Source organism: Equus caballus, chromosome 14, assembly GCF_041296265.1.
Source record: "Equus caballus isolate H_3958 breed thoroughbred chromosome 14, TB-T2T, whole genome shotgun sequence".
Classification (NCBI taxonomy): domain Eukaryota; kingdom Metazoa; phylum Chordata; class Mammalia; order Perissodactyla; family Equidae; genus Equus; species Equus caballus.
In genome coordinates, this window is record NC_091697.1 from 62,244,626 (window position 1) to 62,268,971 (window position 24,346).

General features: G+C 34.6%; 1 protein-coding gene across 2 annotated transcripts in view; it reads right to left on the minus strand.

The window, feature by feature from the left end:
* The window catches only part of SLC12A2 (solute carrier family 12 member 2), a 103,856-nt gene that overhangs the window by 3,492 nt on the left and 76,018 nt on the right, over positions 1 to 24,346 (minus strand). Inside the window, exons 17-26 of one of the 2 annotated variants that reach the window (XM_005599457.4) lie at positions 23,258 to 23,398; positions 14,042 to 14,148; positions 12,481 to 12,560; positions 10,646 to 10,771; positions 7,500 to 7,547; positions 5,974 to 6,096; positions 4,494 to 4,605; positions 2,604 to 2,690; positions 1,242 to 1,377; positions 888 to 955 (exon numbers count right to left, since the gene is read on the minus strand). In XM_005599457.4, the coding sequence (XP_005599514.3) occupies positions 888 to 955; positions 1,242 to 1,377; positions 2,604 to 2,690; positions 4,494 to 4,605; positions 5,974 to 6,096; positions 7,500 to 7,547; positions 10,646 to 10,771; positions 12,481 to 12,560; positions 14,042 to 14,148; positions 23,258 to 23,398 (1,028 nt within the window). The remainder of the gene's footprint in view (positions 1 to 887; positions 956 to 1,241; positions 1,378 to 2,603; positions 2,691 to 4,493; positions 4,606 to 5,973; positions 6,097 to 7,499; positions 7,548 to 10,645; positions 10,772 to 12,480; positions 12,561 to 14,041; positions 14,149 to 23,257; positions 23,399 to 24,346) is intronic. The other variant, XM_014730697.3, reaches the window with a different exon arrangement.

Consider the following 24,346-nt stretch of genomic DNA (forward strand, 5'->3'; position numbering starts at 1 on the left):
TATTAATCAAAATAACAATCCTTTGGTATTACTTTATTTCATCAGTTGGCATGGTTACCTATTTAAGGACCAGGGCAGGCTCCAGGCCCAAGAAAATTTGGGTTCAAGTAATATCTAGTTAACCTGGTTTAGTGGAGGAAAAGCCAGAGTGAGCATTAGCATCTATATTTGACGAACAGGGGGCAGTGTGTATGTACGTAAAGTTTGTGTGTGGGAACCTGGCGGTGGGGATACAGATAGGAAGCATTTTTTAAATTTAATCTCCCAAGTGACCTTATGGGGTTTATTTCTATGAGGAAGCTGCATGTGGTCCAAATTTTAACTTGGGGCTTTCATATCCCACACATGCTTGGTGGCAGAATAAACTACTACGATAAAGAATTACTTAGGGAGCCGGCCCCGTGGCTGAGTGGTTAAGTTTGCGTGCTCCACTTCGGTGGTCCAGGGTTTTTGCCGGTTCGCATCCTGGGCGCAGACATGGCACCGCTCATGAGGCCACGGTGAGACAGCGTCCCACACAGCACAACCAGAGGCACTCACAACTAGAATATACAACTATGTACTGGGGGGCCTTTGGGAAGAAGGAAAAAAAAAAAACCAGATTGGCAACATTTGTTAGCTCAGGTGCCAATCTTTAAAAAAAAAAAAGCAATTACTTAAATTCATATAAGCTTAAGGATAAAAATTTTTGTTTTTCTTTACTCCTACGTTCAATAATTTCTCCAAATGCTTAAAGCAAAGTGTATTTAAAAAGTTTATTTTTCCCTCTTTATAACCACTAAGTCATTATGGGTGTTATATAGATATGTGCTTCGTATAGAAATTAATCCTAATTGTATTACCATAAAATGAATACTCAAGAAAACCTTAGTACATGTATTACTTACATGACAATGATATTAGCTGTGTTTGAATGCTCCTTTAATAATTCATTTAACCTGATCTGCCGGTATGTCTGAAATGAAACAGAACAAAGTCATTCCTAGATCATTTGAAAAATGGAATCTAGTGTGGTTCATGCAAAGAAACCAAAATCAATCTGGTGTTATAAAACTATCTGTTCCCTAGTTTTAAAAGAATTAATGCTTTACACTGTCCACATATAAATCTAACTTAAGGGAGATTTAATTTACATAACTGGTTCCTCCCATAACAAATTGTAGTTCTTGATATTTACTTATGTCTTGAGTATTTTAAAGAACTCACATGGAAGATTCATGAAAAGGAAGGAGAAAGAATACCTTGGTCTTATAAAGTTCAAGCTCATTATCTGTTATTCGCCATGGTTCATCTTCTTTCATTTTATCTGCAATATCTTGTTCTTTATCATCTTCATGAAGTCTGTACGGCTCAATCATTTCATCAAAAGCTATAATACTGAAAAAAATAGAATACTAACATTAACCGTATTTTGAATTACATAACAGTAAGATCTTAAATGCTAAATTATAACGAACAGTTAGTTTTCCATCTCCTGTGCTCCCCTCCATACCCTAACTATAATAATCACTTTGACAATTTGTTTTGGAAATAGCAATCACTAGTTTCTCCATTGATTAGAAATTTAGAACCATATTCACAATAACAGAATTGCAATTTTAACTGCTAATGCTGCTATCTCTGTATTTACCCCTGTTCCTATGTTCGCCCCCTTCAACCTAAATAAATTTTCATCATAGTAGTCAAAATGATCATTTTGAGCAATAAGCCAAATTGTGTTACTCTTTTACTCAAAGTCTTTCCCAGTTCAAGTACCACTGAATAAAAGTAGTGTAAGAAAAGGTACTAAAACATTCTGAAGGGGGGAAAGGGCAGATACTCAACATTTAAGAATATGCAGAATTAATCTCTAGATCCAAAGATACTTAACAGGACAAAAGACAGTAAAAGAAAATGAACAACATTCTAATCCTCTATAAATGTGAAGAAAAACATACTTTTCAGTATCAAGTCTCAGACAAAGCTTCTGGTATATATTGTTTTATAAGAGGAAACAATTATAACCTTACAAGGTATACCTTACTATTTTCTATTTAAAATGAATTCTTTATACCAGCTTCATCATTTATTCAACACTTATCTGAGAATAATTAAAATTATGTCCAGTAATATACATATAACAACCTCTATATGCCACTTTCAGGTAGAATATTCCAAGAATCTAGTTTTCTTTGACTTTTGAGAATTGTGAATACAACTATTATAGGCAAATTCTTAGATTCTCCTATTTCAGTAATAAAACAAAATAGTGGAAAGTCATATGTACGTGAAGTAGGGATCGAGTGGTCGTAATGAATGTGGGCATAAACAATCGAAATTTAAAGAACCATGTGGAATTTCTGTGGCATTTCAGAAATTACTTGTAAAGCAGTAATTGAATTCTTCTCTGATAACTGAAAACCCTTTAGACTTACTTTTATATCTGCTACAGGAATGCCAACTGTCAGTGCTAGATTAAAAGAAATTGACTTCACGTGTAACTAAAAACAGACAAAATACTCCAGGTAATTAGTTAAGTTAAATGATTTATTACTGGAGTGTCTGAGTAGGTCATCCATAAAAGGATCAGAAATTTGTGCCAAGTAATTTATCCAATAACTTACTTTTCTTTCTTTGGTTTAGTATTAATATCTCCTAGGACCATGATATCGGAGAAGTCTATCCGGAACTTGCTAAGTAAAGTAGCCATCCTAGAACAAAAATGAACTGCAATCAGACACATGAAGGCTATATATAAGTATTCTTATTCTATTTAGAGCTGAATCTGTATATGTGAAAAGCATGATTTATAGGAGAAGTCTATTAGGTGCTAAACAAAGTCTATACGAATTAATTCACACTGTCCATCCACACTTAGCCGACGTCTAAATTCCCTGAGTAGAGACTTCTGTTATCTTCTTTTACATTCTCTGAATCTCTCCTTAGCATCCACTGATGAATGGACAGAGCAAGATTAATAAAATTTGAATGGCAACTATTATTAAAAGTTAATTTTAGTCAAATTATCTCGGTAAGTGTATGGATTTCAGTAGAAAATAGTAAACAGTTATTTGTTTAATTATTTTTGTTTTAGTCTTTCATCCATGAAGAATGCATTTCTCAGAACCCAAATATGACTGCTTGGGCCAAAGAGAAGCTATAACTGATAGCAGATTAAGTTCATAAGTTCACAGTATTTTTTTTTGAACTGGGACAGGCATGGAAAAGGAGCTCCAACAAGCCTCTGATTTTTCAGTAAATAAGTACCTTTCTGGAGGCATAGCTGGCAATGAAACCTTGGCAGCAAAAATAGAGACGTTGAAACATACATATGAGAAAAGCAATCAAGAAAATAGCATTTTATTTTTAATAAAATGAGTTTTCTAAATTAAGATATTAGAAAATAGATGAGCTAAAGGTCTAATTTTTAAATTATTACTAGTACTTCTTACATAAGTCACTATTTGAAATAAACACCTCAATGAATTCCAGTGATAATCTGCCAAGTGCCTGCTATGTGTTGTAAGGCCCAGAAAACTCAAAAATAAGGAAATAAATATAATACAAGCCCCAGAATGTGATGAGTAATATCAAGCATATCACAATTCAGGAAGGAAATATACCAACTAGTTGGGGGACAAAGGTAAAAAAATTATGGAAGGCGTTATAAAGAAGGTGAAAATAGTACTGGACTTTAAAGAATGGAGTATTTTAACAGAGAAGGAAGGCAGGTGAGGAGCTATTTCCAGTGGAGAGATGAGAGTAAGCAAAAGTGGAAAAGTCAGAAATCACCTACATGTTTAGAGTAGGGCAGGTGTGGAAACATAAACTGAAGTATAAGGCACATTTGGGGGAACAGAAGATAAGAATAGAAAAGGAACAGGAGAACAGATTGTAAAGGGCCTTGACTGTCACATTTTAGCATAGACTTTCTATGCTATGTAACAGAGAACTTAAAAATATTTTGGGCAGAGGAATCATGTGATCAAAGTTCTGCTTTCCAAACATGAAAACAGGAGCAAAGTGTACAATATATGCTGAAAAGGTCAGAGACAAGACACAGGGTACTTAGAAGTACTGAAACCAGAACTAGAATTGTGACAGTACAGACAGAAATAAGAGAATGGATGACAATGGTATCCTGCATTTCTGTAGTCTAGAAGTCTACCAAATGTATCTGATATATGAATACATAATTTTTGAGCACTGTCTCCTCTGATTTAAAAAAAAGAAAGCTGCTTAACACTTTAATGCCACAAGTATTTAATAAAGACCTTCTAAGATGTCAACATATTAAAAAATACTACATAAGTAAAACTAAGTATCTATAACTTAAATATGAAGACTAAATTAAAGAGAAGGTTTATTTTTTTTAACTAGAATTTTCAGCTTCAGTATAGAACAAAACAACATGACTGACATTTTCTGGATTGTCTAGTTTTTATCCTATCAAATATATACTGTAATAATGAAGTACTACTGGATAAATGCCCTTCAATTCAAAATAGACTTACGCTCTCCGGTCATGGTCTATTCTGTTTATTTTTCCACCAATGAATACTCTGATCTTACAGTCTTTCCACTTTTTCTTGGTAGTCAGAAGATAAGGTATCAATAAGGTCAAACCTGAATCATAAAAATTTAACAAATCATTTATTAAATACTAATTTCTTAATTAAGAACTTTTAATTCAATTTAGTCTCTAGAAATACATTTACTACAACTCAACACAACAAAACTTTCCTTTCTGCCTTTCCTTAATAATGTAGTAAAAAAAACATTAGGCAGGTCTGCACAAGGAGGGAGCCCCAATGGAGTCAGGACCCACACAAGACAGGCCGCGAAATGGGACAGTGGCCTAGCACAGTCGGGAGACGGGTCACATACAGGAGGACGGAGGAAATGAGAATATTCACTGAAGCTAATGGGAGCCAGGTTTCTTACTGAAATGACAAACATAAAAAGGGAGAGGCTACATTGAACCTTGCAGTGTTGGACTGGAATTGGTTTTCAATTTCTATCTACACATACAAACATACATATTTATTTCCTAGATCTGTCCAGTGAGAGTGCCTGAGAGCAGTCACACCCTAGTAGCAACGAGCATATCTAATGCCCTGATCTTTGTTTCTAAATACCATTCTCCATTAAGAGGAATCAGGGCTCCTTGGGTAAAGGGTGATTTACCAGCTGGGGTAGGGAAAGTGCAAAACTGAGCCTGGAACATCATATTTTACCAGAAAATAAAGAATGATTGGGACATGACAAATGGACATAGAAGTCAGCCTAAAGAGGATCCTGCTGGCCAAATTTGGGACAATCTGAACATCAAAACAAATAATGAGAATGATAAGTCATATCCCATTGAATAAATAGGAATCCATGAGTCCACACAGATAGAAATCAAGAGAAAGCTCTCACTTACAGTAAAATGCCAAGTAATAAATGAGGAAGAAATTATGAGATTGGAAAATCATCATTTGGCAACCACAAAACAACCACAACAATAATATATTTAAGCAGAAATATCAATGGATGCTAAAGATGGTGGTAAAAGGTACAGTAACAATGGTATATTTACATAGCCTCAAAGTAACTCCCCATTTCTGAAATACTTGTAATTATAAAAGGGGGAACCAGTAACTTTTCAGTGTAAAAACCTAGTGAAAACCACCTGCCCCAATGGTCAAAGCTAACCTTCCTAGCGATGAGACAAATCAACATCACGTGCCACCTGATGCGATCCAGACAGAAGAGCATAGCATCACTTCTGTGATAGTTCAGGTCATGAAGCTGAAGGAAGGACTGAGCAACTTCCAAACTGAAGAACACTAAGTACAACACCTGATTCTAAAATTAATCTTGTATCTTTTGGGTAAGTTGGCAAAACTGGAATGCGGTCTATGGGTGAAAGGCACACGCCATGTCTTAGTATCATTCCCACAACTTCAGTAAATTTAAAATTGTTAAAAAAAAAAATATTAACAACCTTACCTCCATCATCAAAAAGCCACCAGACATCAATAGTATTCTTTCCTTGTTTTTTCTGAAACTGTGTACTAGCTTCAAGAAGCTTTTGATCAGCTACATTTAAAGGCATAGCAGGGCCTTTGGATTCTAAAGGATTAAGCAGAAAAATAAGATGTAAGGGAGGTAAATATTGAAGTCCCTTTTGCTGAATTCCTATAGTTCCCTAACTTCCGTATATTTAAATGTTTATAAGCAGACAGTTGTGTATGGCATTCATCATAATGTTTGTAATTTAAACTTTTAAAATGGTTACAGATTAATCTATCTCTACAATAACTAAACTCATCCAAATTATACCCATACTTTCTAATATTCTGAAGCACTCTGAATGAAAGAGAATCATAAACACCAATCAGGAAAATTATAATTGACTCCTAGATTTTGATTTTTGAAAAGCTATTTTAGGCTAAATGGACAAATTAAGTTTATGCCTGTTTCACGAACATATTTCTTTTGTAATCTAGTTTCTCAATAATTTAAACCTCAAAAAAAATTTTTATTAACATGTTATCTGTAATATCGAAGACAGAAGGACGTGGAAGAAACAATACAATCTTGCAATTATCACAGTGAAACCTCTTAGTCTAAGAAGAAACTCCCTAATCTTTACCTCACTTTTGTCCCCTCAATACGTGAGGCCCAATTCTAAAGCCATATAAGCACCACATCTTTCTCTGAGCCACAGAAAGATGGTGGGAACTCCTTGGAAGGACACTCATCTGCTGCAGGTCTAAAGAACAATATACCAAGGGAGTTCCCATTTACATTGCCAGGAATTAAAAAAAAAAACAACAGCACTGGCTCTGTGAGCAAGCAAATGACTATTATGAAATTCCTACACCAAATTTTTAAAAGCAGAAATCCATACGAGGAAAGCTGATTGCTTTCACAGAATGTCTATCATTCACTTTTCATGCTGCCATGATGTATGCAAACATGACGAATGATTTTGCATGATGAAATAATATGGCTACCAAACCACACTGCTCCATAACTCTCACCTCTATCTCCTTCTCATAAAATTCATGTACGTTGACATGACTGTGTATCTCCCAAACGCAGCAGGACTGTGAGAAATATTATAATTTTTGAAATGAAAAATATATTAGTATCAAAATTAAGGACTTCATTGGGTACAACTGATGGTAAAGAATGCAAGTGACACTGTAAATAAACCTATTTCAGTGTCTCTACTTATCATCTAAACCATGCAGTTAAAATTAAAAAATGAAGATTGACTTTCAGGGTTTGAATATTTCAGAAATGCTATGATGAGTTAAAAGAATTTGTCTTTGATATATCACCTTTTCCTGGGAAGATTTAACTCTTTAGTTGGACTAATGATCATTTTCTAATCTGCATTTAATAAATAACTGTAACATCACCTCACCATGGAAATAAAAACTAAAGAAAAGAAAATAATAAGGTTGGAGTTAAAGAGTTAACAGTATGAAAAAAGGGATTGAAATAAAATGATGAAAAATGCCTGCCTTTTTTCAACAGTGGTTGAGTTGGAGTCTTGCCATCCTCTTCCTCATCTAGATTATGTTTAAAAAACACAAAATATAAGTTAATTGCCTTTATATTAATAAAATAATGAAAACGTAAATAAAGCACATTTATAAACAAAACATAGTATGAAGAAACAGTCTGTGAAAAATAATCAAGACTGAAGATTGATATTTTCTACACTGAGAGCTCAGGATTTTAAAAGGCAAACGTAGTTCAGACCCCTCCAACAGGCTACTGCTTAACACTCACTCCTACATTTTATTCCTGTGAAGCTGACAAAAACTTTACCAGAATATTTAAACTTTTAAATTTTCATACTTGAAATCAGTTGAAAAGATGTTGAACTATGGTTTACATAGTAGAAATACGGCATTAAAAAACTGACGTTGCAGATGATACATAAATTTTAAACACGCCACTGCATCACTGTGCAAATGACTGAAAAGTTATTTTAGAAACATTTAATGAATATTTGGTATTTGTAAAAATTAATCACCACTTAAAATATTAAGGAATTTTATCAGATAGTCATTTGGTTTACATAAAATGCCAGGTTATACAGGAGTGATTTTTTTCAAATAAATAAATTTATATATGTGTATATATATATATATATATGTATATGCATGTATGTATGCATACATTGGCCCATTTGTATTTAAATATGTATCAATATTTTTCTCCGGTTATCAGTTTACCTAATCTCCATTTTTTTTCTTAATAGAGGCTTGTATTATTTGTTTAAGGCATATAAAACTGTCAACCTGGATAGGAAAGAGTACACTGCAGTGAGCGCTTGAGTCAAACTCCCAGCACTCTAATATTAGCTCTAACTCATCTTCTGGCTGTGCGACCTTGAGCTAGTTACTTAATTCCTCGTGTTCCTCATTTTTAAAATGAGTGAACAATACCCACCTCCTAAGGTTGTTATATTGCAAGCATCAATGTACTTAGCCCAGGGCCTAGCAGAAAATCAGTACTCAAATGGTGTTCTTTTTGTTCCCCTTCCACACTGTATGCTTCAGTAACCAAAATAGACATATCAAATATCTAGGACTACATAATGACTACACCAGAATGCTTACAATTCTAAAGACTTTCTAAATTGTATAATCTTTTCTATAGTTTCTATGCTAATTTTGAAAACAATTGGCTAAATAGAAAATAAACACAAAATAAAATTAATGCTTCTTTTGAATGCTATTTTCTTATGCCTGTTATGGAATAAGAACCATTTCAATTATGACATTTAATTTCATAATATTAAATATTATTGTTCTTATAAAGTAGCTATTTGATAGTATCTGTCTTTGATGACAAAAATTTATAAATCTAACTACGGACATTCTATATTCATTTCAAAGAGCTCAGAAATGTCAACGAAATCTTGACACTTAAAAAAGATTTAAACTAAGTTAAAGGCATTTACTCTTTTACAACAAAAAGATGAGTGGAAATGTACTGACCCCAGTTTCCTACTCTATAAAAATAATGACTTCATAAGATTGTGATACACGTTAATGAGCTAACGCATGGACAACACCTACTATGATGTGGGAAGCACATCATACACAGAGTAGATGCTTGATAAATATTATTTCTTCCCCTCCTGTCATAGCGTTACCTATTAATTCCTAACAGATTCTGTAAAGAAAGGATCTGTTTTAGTAAAGAGAAAAGAAAAAAAAAAGTAAGAGAAAATCAAAGAATGTATATGATAAACTAAAAATAAATGCAGGAACATAAGAACAGTTTTAATTTAATTTAATTTAATTAATTTATTTATTTTTGAGGAAGATTAGCCCTGAGCTAACATCTGTGGCCAAGCCTCCTCTTTCTGCTGAGGAAGACTGGCCCTGAGCTAGCATCCGTGCCCATCTTCCTCTACTTTATATGTGGGACGCCTGCCACAACATGGCTTGCTGAGCTGTGCCATGTCCGCACCTGGGATCCGAACTGGCGAATCCCAGGCCCCCTGAAGCGGAACGTGCGAACTTCATTGCTGTGCCACCAGGCCAGCCCAAGAACAGTTTTAGAGTCAGTTTACAGAGTTTTGAGACGAAATTGAAAACAATTATAATCAAGCCAGCAAAGAACTGAAAGGGAAAAATGGGTCTCAACTAAACTCTCAACTACTACTATTCTAAGCAAATGAGGTAAATAAGGAGGAAACAAATGAAAAAACATTAATGCTAAGTAATCTAAAAGAGATCAATTTCCCAGAGAGAGGATTTGTCCAAGGTTATCAATTTCAGAAAAAGAATGATAATCATTTTACAGGAATCAAAAGTATGATGTGGTTTGATGATTTGCAGTGCAGATTTTATATTGTGTACGTCAGCTGGGAATAGGACAGACGGAGATACTCGACTGAACAGAGGTAGGAGAGTGAGGGTGGGAGAGTAAGATTTGGAAGTCATCTCTCTTAACATACAGATTTGTGGATGAAATTATCTAAAGTCTCATGAGATCTGAAAATCTTCTTGTGGCTTAAACCACACGAGCCACCAGGGGTATTATGTCTGTAATTATGGCCGAACAGTTCACCAACCAAATACAAATAGCTCCTTTCCTCAGAGAAACTAAAGTGAGGAACAATATTGCACTTGATTCTTTATTACGTTGTTTTACCTAAACAACTCCAGGTATAAGAAATGTAAAAATATTCTGAATATCTCAGCACGTAAACAAATGCCCCCAGTATTTAAATATCTTGATTTACCAAAAAATTATGTAAATTAATTTTATAAACGTCATTCCTTTGAGTGTCATATGCTATATGCACATTACCCTAAAATTACCATTTTCTTTTCATGTTCAGATTTAACCTATGCTTCAAATTAAAACGTCTTATTTAAAGCAAGCATAAATAAAAACACAAGAGTATATTAGTGTATAATTAATTGGCATAGTTTCTGTCCTATAAATCTACTTTAATACCTTAAAAACAGCTAGTCATTTTGTAGCCATTTTTGAAAGCCATAAATTTTACCTGAGCAACTAGAAAAGAACAGTCCAAGTTTGAGAATGGGTTACTTTATAAGAGATGTTAGATAATAAAAACCATTTCTCTCAAAACTAAAACATTACTATTCATAAAATGTCTTGTTTGAATAAAAATTACCTTTATGTGTAACAGTTTTTTCACCAGATGGTATGGAAGTATCTAACTCCGATTTTTTACTATACTCCACACTCAGTACCACATCCTTGACACCAGGAGATTTCTCTTGTGATGACAATAATTCTTCTGTAAACATGAAAGTATTCAAAATATTATCTAAATCTTAACCATTAAAGAAAGGATCATGGTATAATATCAATTAAATGGCAATTTTAAGCAAAGTTTACTGTGAAATAATAACTTTATAATAAATGATTTGTTATGTAAACAAATGTGATACTCTCTTTTGAAATGACTATTCACTTAAGCATCTTGAGCCACAACTAAGCATCAGACATTGGAATTAGGTGCTGGGCAACAGTAATGAATGAGATTCATGGAACACAAGAATCTGGTAGACAAAAGGATGACATATAAAATGTGAATCAACTCTGTTCTCAAAGTCATTTACACATGGAAAAACGTAAATGTGACAAATATTCATATACATGTAAGATGACACACAACGCTGAAAAATTATAACCAAGACTATAGAGCCAAAACTAGAGAAGAGAGTCCTTTCCTAAGCTCATGGTGAAAGTACTGCTTCCACATTTTTAAAGCACTTCCTTAATTTTCTGTCGTTTAAGAACGAGTGAGTAAACATTTAACTTCCACTATAAAAACATTTATCATAAAGACAAACATAATATGAAATTGATCTATCCATAATCCTCATCACTGATTTGTGTGTATTAAGAGAAATAACAGAAACTATGTGAGCCTAGGTGCCAGCACTATGCTCAGAGCTTCACAGCCCATCTCTCCTTTTTAATCTTCACAACAACCCTATGAAGTAATTGTTTTAACAGATGAGGAAACTGAGGACAGAAGTCAGCAAATTTGCCCAGGGTACAAAACTACTAAGAGAAAAAGCTGTGACTTCTAAAGCAAATTTGACTCCAAAACTTGTGCTTTGTTTTTCTTTAAAGATTTTATTTTTCCATTTTCTCCCCAAAACCCCTGGTACACAGTTGTATATATTCTAGTTGTGGCATGTGAGATGTCACCTCAGCATGGCTTGAGGAGCGTTGCCATGTCCACACCCAGGATTCGAACCGGCAAAACCCTGGGCCACCAAAGGGGAGTGTGCGAACTTAACCACTCGGCCATGGGGCCAGCCCCATAAAGCCTGCACTCTTAATCCCTATGCTAAACCAAATTCCTGTCTCCAAATCCTAACGATGAGTAATGAGGCTTTCAAAACAATTTCAATTTTTTTAAAGAATTGTTATTAAAACGATTATAACATGAAAATATCTTCTTAAAGTTCCAATCACATTAAAGCTCAGTAAATTACAGAACTATATAATTTATTAGCCAAACTGTGATATTTTTGAGAGTGAAAAGGGACCCTACTAATAATTATGCAGAATTAACAGGTACCCTAAACCTCAATAACTGTTAGAGCATGACTTTCACAAACATGAAAATGTCTAACAATTCAGTAGTGATAAAATTTTTCCTCCAACTATTTTATTTATCATGTATTTTTACAAATTTGTCCAATCTACAATCATAACTAACGCCTGTTCCTCTTAAACTTATGACTTGAATTGAATTTTATTCTCTCCATTAGTAATCACTAGTGATCATCCAGGTTGGTACAAAAAGAAAACACAAACTTTGGTGAAGCCAAATAGATCTGATCTTAAAACGTCATATAACAAAGCATATGACACAGAATAGACAGTAAATATTAAAATTACAGAAGGATTTGTGAGAATTACTTATAATTTATTAACAAAATAATTTATATTTTTAAAATATAAAAACTTATTTCAAACAAGATTTACCTTGTCCTTGAAGATGAGATATATCCAGACCCTCCCGTAGGCGGATAACCACTACTCCATATTGTATGTCAAAGGCATCGCTATAATAGGAAAAAAAAACCAAACACAAAAAATTTCTTTCTGTGTCCTCCTCTATAAAATGAAGGCAATACTAGATGATTTCTAAAATTACTTTCAGTTTTAAATGTCTGATTTTTTTTAATATGCTTTAAAATTGCTGTGAGATCCATATAATGTTAGTTTCAAATCCTTCACCATTGGGAAATCTTATTCTTCATATACTTTATTAATCAATAGAAAGAGATTTTTTAAAAGGTAAAGTATGAGATCTGGTTACTTCCTCAAAGATGTTTCAAGGTAACTATGAAAACAAAACCATCATCTGTGCTAACAGGCAAATAATTATGTGGTTATATCTATAGTATATACAATAGGAGCTCCAGGAAGAGAAATAACTCTAGTGAGTTAAGGGTAATTGGATCAAAATTCAGACACATAGGATTTGAATCTGGTCTTAGGGTTACTTTGCCAAATACAATTTTTTTTAAAAAAAAGGACAACTGTTTGTATATGAAGAAAATCTTTATAAGAAGGAGTGAATAGGTCTATTCTATCAGCAGCTATGGCAAGAAAAAGACTATTCTTCAATCAAGTATGGTATAGTGAGAGGGAACCCTGATCCTTTATAAAACAGTGTGAACAAGATAAAGACACTTGTAAGCAAATCCCAGAATACTAGGAAAAAGAAATATTTTTCAAGATTAAGAAGAAAATCTGGCAAAAAAAATGAAGTTTTATTCTCTTTATTAAATAACTCAGTTCCAAGAAGCATTTGTTGTAGATTAAACAGATAGACATGCAAAAATCAATAACAACATGAGCAGAGTAAAATCAGAAAGACAAAGTAACAAACGAAGAAAAAGAATCTACCAGACAACCCTAAGAGGAAAGCTAAAGATACCTAAGTCAAAACTAAGATGTCTGATAAAGATCAGTGGAAATACCACTGAAAAGTAAATAGTAAACTCAGAACTTACACTTCAAGGAGCAAAACATATAAGTACAGTTTTTAAAAAGAAATGTAAATAGCTTAATGGATAAACCAAATGATTAACTGCAAAATTAGTGTGAGAGGGGAACAAACCTAAACCTGTGAGGTTGATATCAGTGATGAAATGTCTTCCTTAGCATCAGATATTACAATGACATAACTTAGAAGGTGAAGGATCTGACAACGTGGGGGAACTCTGCTCAGAAACAGCTGTAGGGTTTTGAAAAAGCTTACTAACTTAAATGGAAAGCCAGAGTATACACACCTGCGTGTACACACGTGTACCTGTGAGTGAATCTTTGAGTGTATAAAGAGACATAGAAAGATCAACCAAAATTTTTTGTTAATAAGATCATAAATTTCAAACCCAGATAACCCTGTGTGATTCTTTTCATTCTTATTCTTCTACTAGAAGACAGTACATGAGAAACAGGCTTCAAAAATCAGTGCAAGCTTTCAAAATTAACATTTTCTGAACCAACTAAATTACTAAATTAAAAAGGTACTCACTGAAATAAGTTTATATACAAATCCACATCCCTCATATCTGCTTGCAACCAATCTTTCTTAAATCCAAGGACAAGTGTGTTTGGTTTCATACGCCCAAGACCAGCAGCCTAAAATACAGGAAAAATGCAACCTTAAAGATATACTATTCAACAAAATGCTTTTTAAATGATGAAATCCTCCAAATAGACAGCCTCTAAACATTTTTAAATTATACATCCTAGTCAGCAAAAATTCTTGAGCACCCAATACATGCATATTTATAAATTATATATACATTAATCACATATTACTTAGAATTAAACATACACAAAAATAGAAGATAAAATCAATCACTTGACAAGTTCTAAATTCACATTTGTACTTTTACGATTCGTCAAAATTTTCATATTTTTAGTGAGAGAAAGATGATGGAATATACTTCATTTTTTATAAAAATCACAACACAGAAGTGGTATTCTCAGTTACATATTTTGATAACAGCCACTAAACTCTGGAAGCAAAAGTCCAAATGGAAGACACGCATTATTAGCTGCAGTTCTGAATCACACCAAGACTAAATTTTGGGTTCTTTCTACCAATCATGCAAAAGTTTCTGCTAAAATTTGGCTGATTTCCTTCTTCAATTGTTCCAGCAATCAATTTGTTTTGCAACCTTATCAAGAGTTACAATTCAACATGCTTAGCAATTATGCCCCCCAAATCCAATGAACATCCTTTCATTAGATTCTACAACACACTGATTTTTAAACCCCACTATCTATTTTCATAACTTTCTCATCACCCCAAAAAGAAATTCTGTAATCATTAAGTATTGGCTACCCATTCTCTTCTCCCTCCAGGCCCTGGTAACATCTAATCTACCTCTGTCTCTTGAATTTACTTATCCTAGATATTTCATATAAGTGTAATCATACAGTATTCGTCCTTTGTGTCTGGCTTATTTCATTCAGTATGTCTTCCAGGTTCATTCATGTTACAGCATATATCAGAATTTCATTCGTTTTTAAGGCTGAATAATATTCCATCCTATGTATACACCGCATTTTGTTTATCCATTCATCTGTTGATGGACACTTAGGTTGTTCCTACCTTTTGGGTACTGTGAGTAATCCTGCAATGAACAAGAGCATACAAGTATCTGTTTGACTCCCTGCTTTTAATTTCTTTGAGTATATGCCTAGGAGTAGAATGCTGGTCATATAGTAATTCCATGTTTAGTTTTTTGAGGAACCACCAAACTGTGTCCCACAGCAGCCGCAGCATTTTACATTCCCACCAGCAATGCACAGGTTCCAATTTCTACACATTCTTGGCAAAACTTGTTACTTCCTGAGGTTTTAGGTTTTCGCTTTTTTTTTTTTAATTATAGGCAGCCTAGTAGTGTGAAGTGGTATCTCACTGTGGTTTTGATTTGCATTTCTCTAATGACTAATGATATTGAGCATCTTCTCATGTGTTTATTTTTAGAGAAATGTTTATTCAACTGATTTGTCCATTTTTAAATTGAGTTGTTTGTCTTCTTGTTGCTGTTTTAGGAGTCCCATACAGGCATACCTTGAACATATTGAGAGTTCGGTTCCAGATGCCACAATAAGGTGAGTATCACAATAAAGCGAATCATACAAATTTTTTGATTTCCCAGTACATATAAAAGTTATGTTTACACTATACGATAGTCTGTTAAATGTGCAACAATAGCATTATGTCTAAAAAACCAATGTACATACCTTAATTAAAAAATACTTTATTGCTAAAAAATGCTAACCACCATCTGAGCCTTCAGTGAGTCGTCATCTTTTTGCTGGTGGAGGGTCTTGCCTTGACGTTGATGGCTGTTGACTGATCCTAGTGGTGGCTCCTCAAGGTTGGGACGGCTGTGGCCATTTCTTAAAATAAGACAACAATGAAGTCTGCCACATCGCCACATCGATTGACTCTTCTCACAAACGATTTCTCTGTAGCATGCAATGGTGTTTGACAGCATTTTACCCATGGTAGAAATTCTTTCAAAATTGGAGTCAATCCCCTCAAGGCCTGTCACTGCTCTATCAGCTTTATCACTGCTTTCTCAACTGTTGTCTCTCAGTTTATGTAGTATTCTAAGTCCTTTGTTGTAATTTCAATAGTCTTCACAGCATCTTCATCAGGAGTACCTTCCACTCAAAAAACCACTTTCTTTGCTTATCCATAAGAAGCAATCCTCACCCATGAAAGTTTTATCATGAGATTGCAGCAATTCCATCACACTTCAGGCTCCACTTCTAATTCTAGTTCTCTTGCTATTTCCACCCCATCTGCTGTTACTTCCTCCACTGAAGTCTTGAACCCCTCAAAGTCATCCGAGAGGGTTGCAATCAACTTCTTCCAAACGCCTATTAATGTTGATATTTAGACCTCTTCCCGTGAATCACAGATGTTCTTTATGGCATCCAGAATGGTGAATCTTTTTCAGAAGGTTTTCAACTGACTTTGCCAGATCCATCACGGGAATCGCCATCTATGGCAGCTATAGACTTATGAAATGTAGTTCTTAAATATTAAGACATGAAAGTTGAAATTACTCCTGGATCCATGGGCTCCAGAAAGGATGTTGTGTTAGCAGGCATGAAAACAACATTCATCTCGTACATCTCCATCAGAGATCTTGGGTGACCAGGTGCATTGTCAACGAGCAGCAATATTTTGAAAGGAATCTTTATTTCTGAGCAGTAGGTCTCAACAGTGGGCTTAAAATATTCAGTAAACCATGTTGTAAACAGATGTGCTGTCATCTAGGCTTTGCTGTTCTATTTACTGAGCACAGGCAGAGTAGATTTAGCATAATTCTTAAGGGCCCCAGAATTTTCAGAATGGTAAATGAGCACTGGCTTCAACTTAACGTCACCAGCTGCCATTAGCCCCTAACAAGAGAGTCAACCTGCCCCTTGAAGCTCTGAAGCCAGGCATTGATTTCTCTTCTCTAGCTATGAAAGTCCTAGATGGCATCTTCTTCCAATGGAAAGTTTTCTTCACCTACACTGAAAATCTGTTGTGTAGTGTAGCCGCCTTCCTTGATGATCTTAGCTAGATCTGCTGGATAACTTACTGGAGCTTCTACATCAGCACTTGCTGCTTCACGTCGCACTTTTATGTTACGGAGATGGTTTCTTTCCTTAAACCTCATGAACCAACCTCTGCTAGCTTCACTTTTCTTCTCAGCCTGTTAGGGCCTTGCTGTGGATTAGGCTTTGGCTTAAGGAAATGTTGTGGCTGGTTTGATCTTCTATCCAAACTTTAAACTTTCCAAATTTTAAACTTCTCTTCAAACTATAGAACTTTCTCCATATCAGTCATAAGGCTGTTTTGCTCTCATCATTCGCATGTTCACTGGAGTGAAGTAATTTCACTGAGTGGAGTACTTTCCTTCAAGAACTTTTCCTGTGAATTCAAAACTGGGCTAACTGGCGTATGAGGCCTACCTTTTGACATGCCTTCCTCACTAAGCTTAATCATTTCCAGCTTTTGATTTAAAGTGAGAGACATGCGACTCTTCCTTTCACTTGAACACTTAGAAGCCACTGCAGGGTTAGTAATTGGCCTAACTTCAATATTGTTGTATCTCAGGGAATAGGAAGGCCTGAGGAGATGGAGGGAGAGAGGGAATGGCAGGTGGGTGGAGAAGTCAGAACACACACACATTTACTGATTAAGTTCACTGTCTCATATAGTTGTGGTTTGCGGCGCTCCAAAACAATTACAATAGTAACATCAAAGATCACTGCTCACAGATCCCCATAACAAATACAATAATGAAAAAGTTTGATATATTGTGAGAACTACCAAAATGTGACACACAGATACAAAGTCAGTAAATGCTGTGGGGAAAAATGGGGCTGATAGGCTTGCTCAAGGCAGGATTACCACAAAGCTTCAATTTATAAAAAGCTGCATTATCTGAAAAGTGCAATAAAGCAAAGAACAATAAAATGAGGTATGCCTGTATATATTTTGGATATTAAACCTTACCAGACATTTGATTAGCAAATATTTTCTTCCATTCATGGGTTGTCTTTTTTCTTGATGACATCCTTTGATGCACAAAAGTTTTTGACAAAATCCAATTTAGTTTTTTTCTTTTGGTGTCATATCTAAGAATCCACTGCCAAATTCAAAGTTATGAAAATTTACCTGTGTGTTTTCTTCTAAGAGTTTTATGGTTTTGGCTCTTATATTTAGGTTGCTGATCCATTGAGTTAATTTTTGCATGTGGTGTAAGGTCACACAAGTTTTTACAGGTGATAAATCATTTTTTGCAAAAGATTAAATTAATTCAAGTGTTTATCAGCACTGATCATGTGCCAGACACTGTCCTAAGGACCTGGAATAACTGGGAAACAAAAGAAATATTCCTAACCATTGAAAGCTTACATTCATTTTCAAAATGTTCTATCCATGCACAAGTTTCTTTCAAAAAGTAAGATTTTTTTTCACTATTAAAAAAATAACGCTGGGGCCGGCCCCGTGGCCGAGTGGTTAAGTTTGGGCGCTCTGCTTCGGCAGCCTAGGGTTTCCCCAGTTCGAATCCTGGGCGCGGACATGGCACCACTCATCAGGCCATGCTGAGGTGGCATCCCACACGCCATAACTAGAAGGACTCACAACTAAAAATACACAAACTATGTACCAGGGGGCTTTGGGAGAAAAAGGAAAAATAAAATTAAATTAAAAAATAACCGTTTTCCTTCATGGGGCAGACAAGGAATATTCATTTGAAGATTATCTGCAGGGTAGCCACTAACCACACAATGTGTTTTGTTTTGTTTTGGTTTTTTTTTTTGGTTAAAGAAAACTAAGAAATATCTTTAAGTTTTTTAGCTTTTTAAAGAGCTAAGTCACAAGACAATCAGTAACTTCTTGATGGTACAAAATACTGTCAGGGTTACTCTTTTTCTCATCACAAACTTTACCATAATCTTATTATAATTAAAAGGGTTCATTTTTATAAAATTAATAATAACATCCTGTGGCATTCTGTACATTTCTGCTTTCAACTTCATTATTTCAATAACTTTCTCTTCAATGACTGAGCAAAGAAATTTCACATGTATCACTCATCCCTAATCTTTGTAAATTCCAATCAAAGTAATTATTCAGTTAGAAGAAATGTTTTCAGTTTCCATAAAACATCACGAGTTTTAAAAAAAACAATTTATTACTGAAAATACATCTTTTCTGGAGCATATTTCTTTAATGGTTCATAGAAAATCAGTTTTCCATGGAATTCCATAACTGAAACTGATTTGGCAAAATGTAGTCTTATTATGCTTATTACAAACATCTCTAGTTTCCATCAAACATTCGCACTGTGCTGTTTCTTTGGATCTTCAGCAATGTGTTTTCTGTGCGTCTTCCATGAGAATTTGCTGACGAGAAATGTACTCAGTTTGTTTTCATATTTTTCTGCATATCACCGTGACTATTTTTACTGCAGCAGGAAGAAGAACTGTTTCCCCAGTGGTATGTGGCTTTTTATTTTTGTCTTTCGTTATTAAGTAAAAACAATTCTAAACATTATGGTTATTTAAATTTAGTTAAGCACTGCCATGAGATTTGCATTACTTTAAAGATCACTGAAAGACTGTAGAGTTTTGGCTGCATGTTCTGGATGATCAGCCGTGATATGCTCAGCTGACAGTGATGGCCTTAAGGCATCATTAGTATCTCACGGCACAATATATAGTGAGGACGAGGCTACAGGACATGGATATAACTTATTTCAAATACTCTTATTGGCAATGTTAAATTATTTTGGTGTACTTATTTTAGAACAATTTTAAAATATCACTGTTTACCTCAAAACGTGGCTGATAAAGAAGAGGAAAGGTGTCAGAAACATCCAGCATATCCAACAGTGTAATTCTAGGCTATTTTTGCCCAGGAAAAAAGAAAGAGTTATGTCTATACTGAGACTGAATGAGATCCACTGGATTTAACGGGCCATCATGATGCAATCTGATTTTTCAGTAAGAATAGTGAGTTTTTGCTCTTTAAAATGAAGGTTTAAAATTGGATTGATAATCAAGTGGCTCCTGACATTAAAATAAAAAGAAAAGAAAAGAAAAATCCAAATACCCAAGTTAGCAGTGCTAATGTCTCACTGCTAAAGGGCTCCTTAAGCAAGCTATTGATAAGATTGCCTCTTTTTAAAATAGTGAATCTCAAGTTTCGTTGTGGAGCCTGGATACCTAAATGCTAGTCTAATGATAAATAAATACTTACAAATATTATTAGTAACCAGGCAAATGAGGAGACAAAGAATGAAAAGTCAGAATGTAAGGTATAGTAAAACGTATAACAAAACCTAAAGATAGCATCTCTAGAACTATAAAATAAGTCACTGTAGAAACAAATCAATGTACAAAAAACTATTCTGACAAAGATTATACACCTCTAACAGACAAACAGGCCTTTGCCACTTTATGTAACAGGTTTACAGAAGGTACAAAGGAAAGAAAAATACTCTCAGTGACAACTTACACTCCAATTTCAGTGGTTAGTTCTACAGAGGTAGTTCATCATTTGTAAGGATATTTTATACAGTTCCTCAGACAGCTCTGCCACTAGAATAAAGTCAATCTCCTGGGCATCTTTGCAAGGCAGGTGCATTTGCCAAGTTTACAGGGCAGTCTCAAAATGATCCTGTTCTACCCATCCTAATTTTGCCCCACACTGGTGAAAATGCATGGCCCACGGGGGTGAGTACGTTAGGTGAAGGAGAGTGATGAGGAGGCTGGATCCGAACTCTCATCAACTTTATGATACTGTCATTTATCTCACAGAAATCCTCGAGGGGAGAGGTTCTTAAAAGTATAGTGCCTGGACTGGACCAGGGTAGCAGCATCACCTGCAAACCTGCTAGAAATGCAAATTCTCAGGCCTCAGCCCAGACATACTGACTGAATCATTCCAAAGCGGGGCCCAGCAGCCTACTTTAACAAGTCCAATAGGTGATTCTGATGCATGCTGAAGTTTAGGAACCATTGCTCTAAGAAAATATTTTCCTTCATAACATTTATTAAATACCTAAAGTCGTCATCAAAATGTTCCCATAAATTATACAAAAGCAAGATTTAGCCACTGGAAACAACTTTATGGGTAGCAACTTACTTGAAGTATTTAAATATTTCACATACAAAAGTGAATAAAGAGTAAAGTAACAAATAATCATGTACCCATTACCCAGCTTAAGAAAATAAACGTTACAAACACACATCAAGCACCCTATATATCCTTCTCACGCCCTCTTTGTATTCTTCCTATGCATTCCATTACTTAGGTGTAATACATATAAATTTTTAATTTACATATTTAAAAAAATTTATAACATCTTCACATTATTCATATCCTTTTTTTAACTTGCTATTTTTCCTTAATGCTTTTTGTGTTTGTGGTTTATGTATAGGAACTTTTTAAAGGAACTACGTATCATTTTTTTTCACCACTGTATAAAATTCCACTGCATGATTATGCTATAATTTTCAATTCTGTGATGGATGGCTGTTGAAGTTACTTACATTTCTTTTTCACTATTACAAATGATGTTGCTATGAAGTTTCATGCAGTCTTCTTCACATGTGTGAAAGTTTCTCTGAGGTACACACTTAAGAACGGAATGTCCTAGGATATCCACACTTTCAAATTTGCAGGACATTGCCCGGTGCTGTCCAAAGTGGTTTAATCAACATTACTACAGCAGTTCAAAGATTTCCAATTGCTTTACACCATTTTTAATACTTGAAATTGCAGGCTTAATTTTGGTCAATCTGATGGGTACAGAATAAAATTGTATTGTGCTTTTTTTTCCTTTTGTTGTTTAGGTTTCCTTTTCTTTTATATTAAATTTACATTTGCTCCCTTTTCTGTTTCTCTTATTGATTTATAGTATTTTTTTATATATTCTAAACCATATTCTTTTGCTGGTAAGATGTTATCTTCTTTTGGTCTGTGGCTTGCTTTTTCATTTTCACGTTTTCTTTAGAAGCAAAAGGTTTTAAATTTTAACTAAAAAAGACCTTATCTCCTCCTTCATATTTCAACTTTTTGTGTCTTATTTAAAAAATTCTTCCCTAGCCCAAGGTCATAAAATTATTCTCTATTTTCTTCTAAAACTTAAAAAAAAGTTCTTTCAAATTTAGGTGTTTAATTCCTCTGGAAATGGTGGTTGTATCACGTCTTTATAAGAACCTGTTATATTATTTTTTCACATGGATAATCAATTGTCCCAGCCCATCCTTTCAATGCCACCTCTGTCACATATAATAGTAAATTTTCCATATGAGTGACTCTATTTCTTCTGTTTTGTTCCACTATCTAATTATCTATCGCTACTTTAATACCACAACATCTTAATTACTATGGTTTTATAGCAAGGCTTTCTATTTGCCAAAGCAAGCCCACTCCCCGTCCTTATCATTCTTGAGGATTGCCTAGGCCATTCTTAAGTCTGTGCTTGTCAAGTTTTAAGAAATACAAAACAGAAAGGGCTCAGCCGAGAGCACCGGGAGCCTCCACCTCTGCTTAACAAAGCAGCTCCATATTTAACACAGTGAATGGGCTTCTGGGTAAGCTTTCATTTGAAGAAAGGGGTTTCTATAAAAATAAGTTGGCAAACACCGTCTCAACCCATTTACTTCTCCCCACAACCTTTAGGGCTGGCTGAGGAAACTGAGTTTCAGAGAAGTTAAGTAACTTGCTCAGTCCAAAATCCATAATAAGGAAGTTGCAGGGCTAGCATTTAAACTTTGGACTAATTCCAAATCCCATATTCTGACTACTCTGCCATATGCAAAGCTGAAAGAGAAGTCTAAGTTGAGTACTAGTAAATAAATAGTGAGAAATACAATAAGGAACTAGAATTTTTCAAAAATTACCTAAGGACTACCATTATTTAACACTCTTAACAAAAACCCCAGTGAGATGCAGCAGGGAGTGAACGGGAAATATCTTAGAGAAGGAGAGAAATAGGCTACGATAACTGACAAGTAAGTTCTTCACTGTCAGCCAACAGCACATTATTTCTACAGTCCCTGAAGCTCTCAATTATGCAAATCTTAGTAGTCTACTTTAATAAAGATATTTAAAAAGATTTACCATTTGTTTTAATATAAAGAATGAAAAAGTTTTTAAAAGCTTGTGCAAAACTAAAATGTAGTCACGTGAAAGGAATAATAAATTTACCTGCATCAAATACTGAGCACCTTCTCTCAAGTCATCTGCATGTACTGGAGCATAAAAAGCCTTCATTTTGTTTTTAATAAGCCATCGCTGATATTTGGTTTGATCAATAGACATTTCTTTCATGGCTTGTCTTCGAGGGCCCTTTAAGGTGAAAATATTAATACTATCTTTAATTGAAAGGTAATCTATTCCACATTTATAAAAATCATCCTGTTATACGGGCTTAAACAAAGTGCCTAAACATTGGGGTGGGGGACAGAAGTGTAATAACAACATTTCGTTTTCATGTCAGTGAATTCTTTCTAATACTTAAGATTATGAAAAGATAGGGTTGATGGAACAGTTAAGGCATAGGGGGTGCCTGTAGAAGGGAGAAGAGAAGAAGAAGAAACAGACTGAAAAATGAGTAAGAAGCTTTTGATACTAAGTAAATGAAAGAAATTAGAAATTATTGAAAACGGAAAAGAGATTATGCAGAGAAAAATAAGAGCCTTCAGTTTTTCTACAGAAAGTTTCCCAGTTTATTTTTCGTTTGTCCCAAATGTCTGAGTTATTAATTCTCAGTAACTTAGAAATAGCATTGAAAAGCACAGAGCTATATAATATAAACGTACTTTTTCTTCATACTTCTGTTAAATGATGAAATAACAGAAGAAAGGAAATGAGCTTTTTTAACTTACAATTCTATTTTGATCCTTGCAAGCAACACATAAAATATGTTATACACAAATGTATAAAGCAAAAATGTAAAAATAAGTTTAAGAGTACATCCTAATTAAGCACGAATAAGCAAAGGAAAAACACAATTTATCTTTCCCAGTAGGGAAATTGGCCCATTTGTAATTTCTTGTGCCCAAGACTCCAACTTGAATTGATGAACTTTAAGCTAAACTAGAAAACCCCACAGGTCCTAAGTGGGGTCAGTGTCTCAATGTGTCCCTCTACACCACCCCCCCCCCCACACACAGACACACATACACAGCTTTGACTTTGCTGTACAAGTAGGGTAGCAGGAGCTGGGACATGAGGCACACAACATACACTTCTAGCACCAAAATAAGATGAACGATAGAGCTTGGGAGAAGAGCT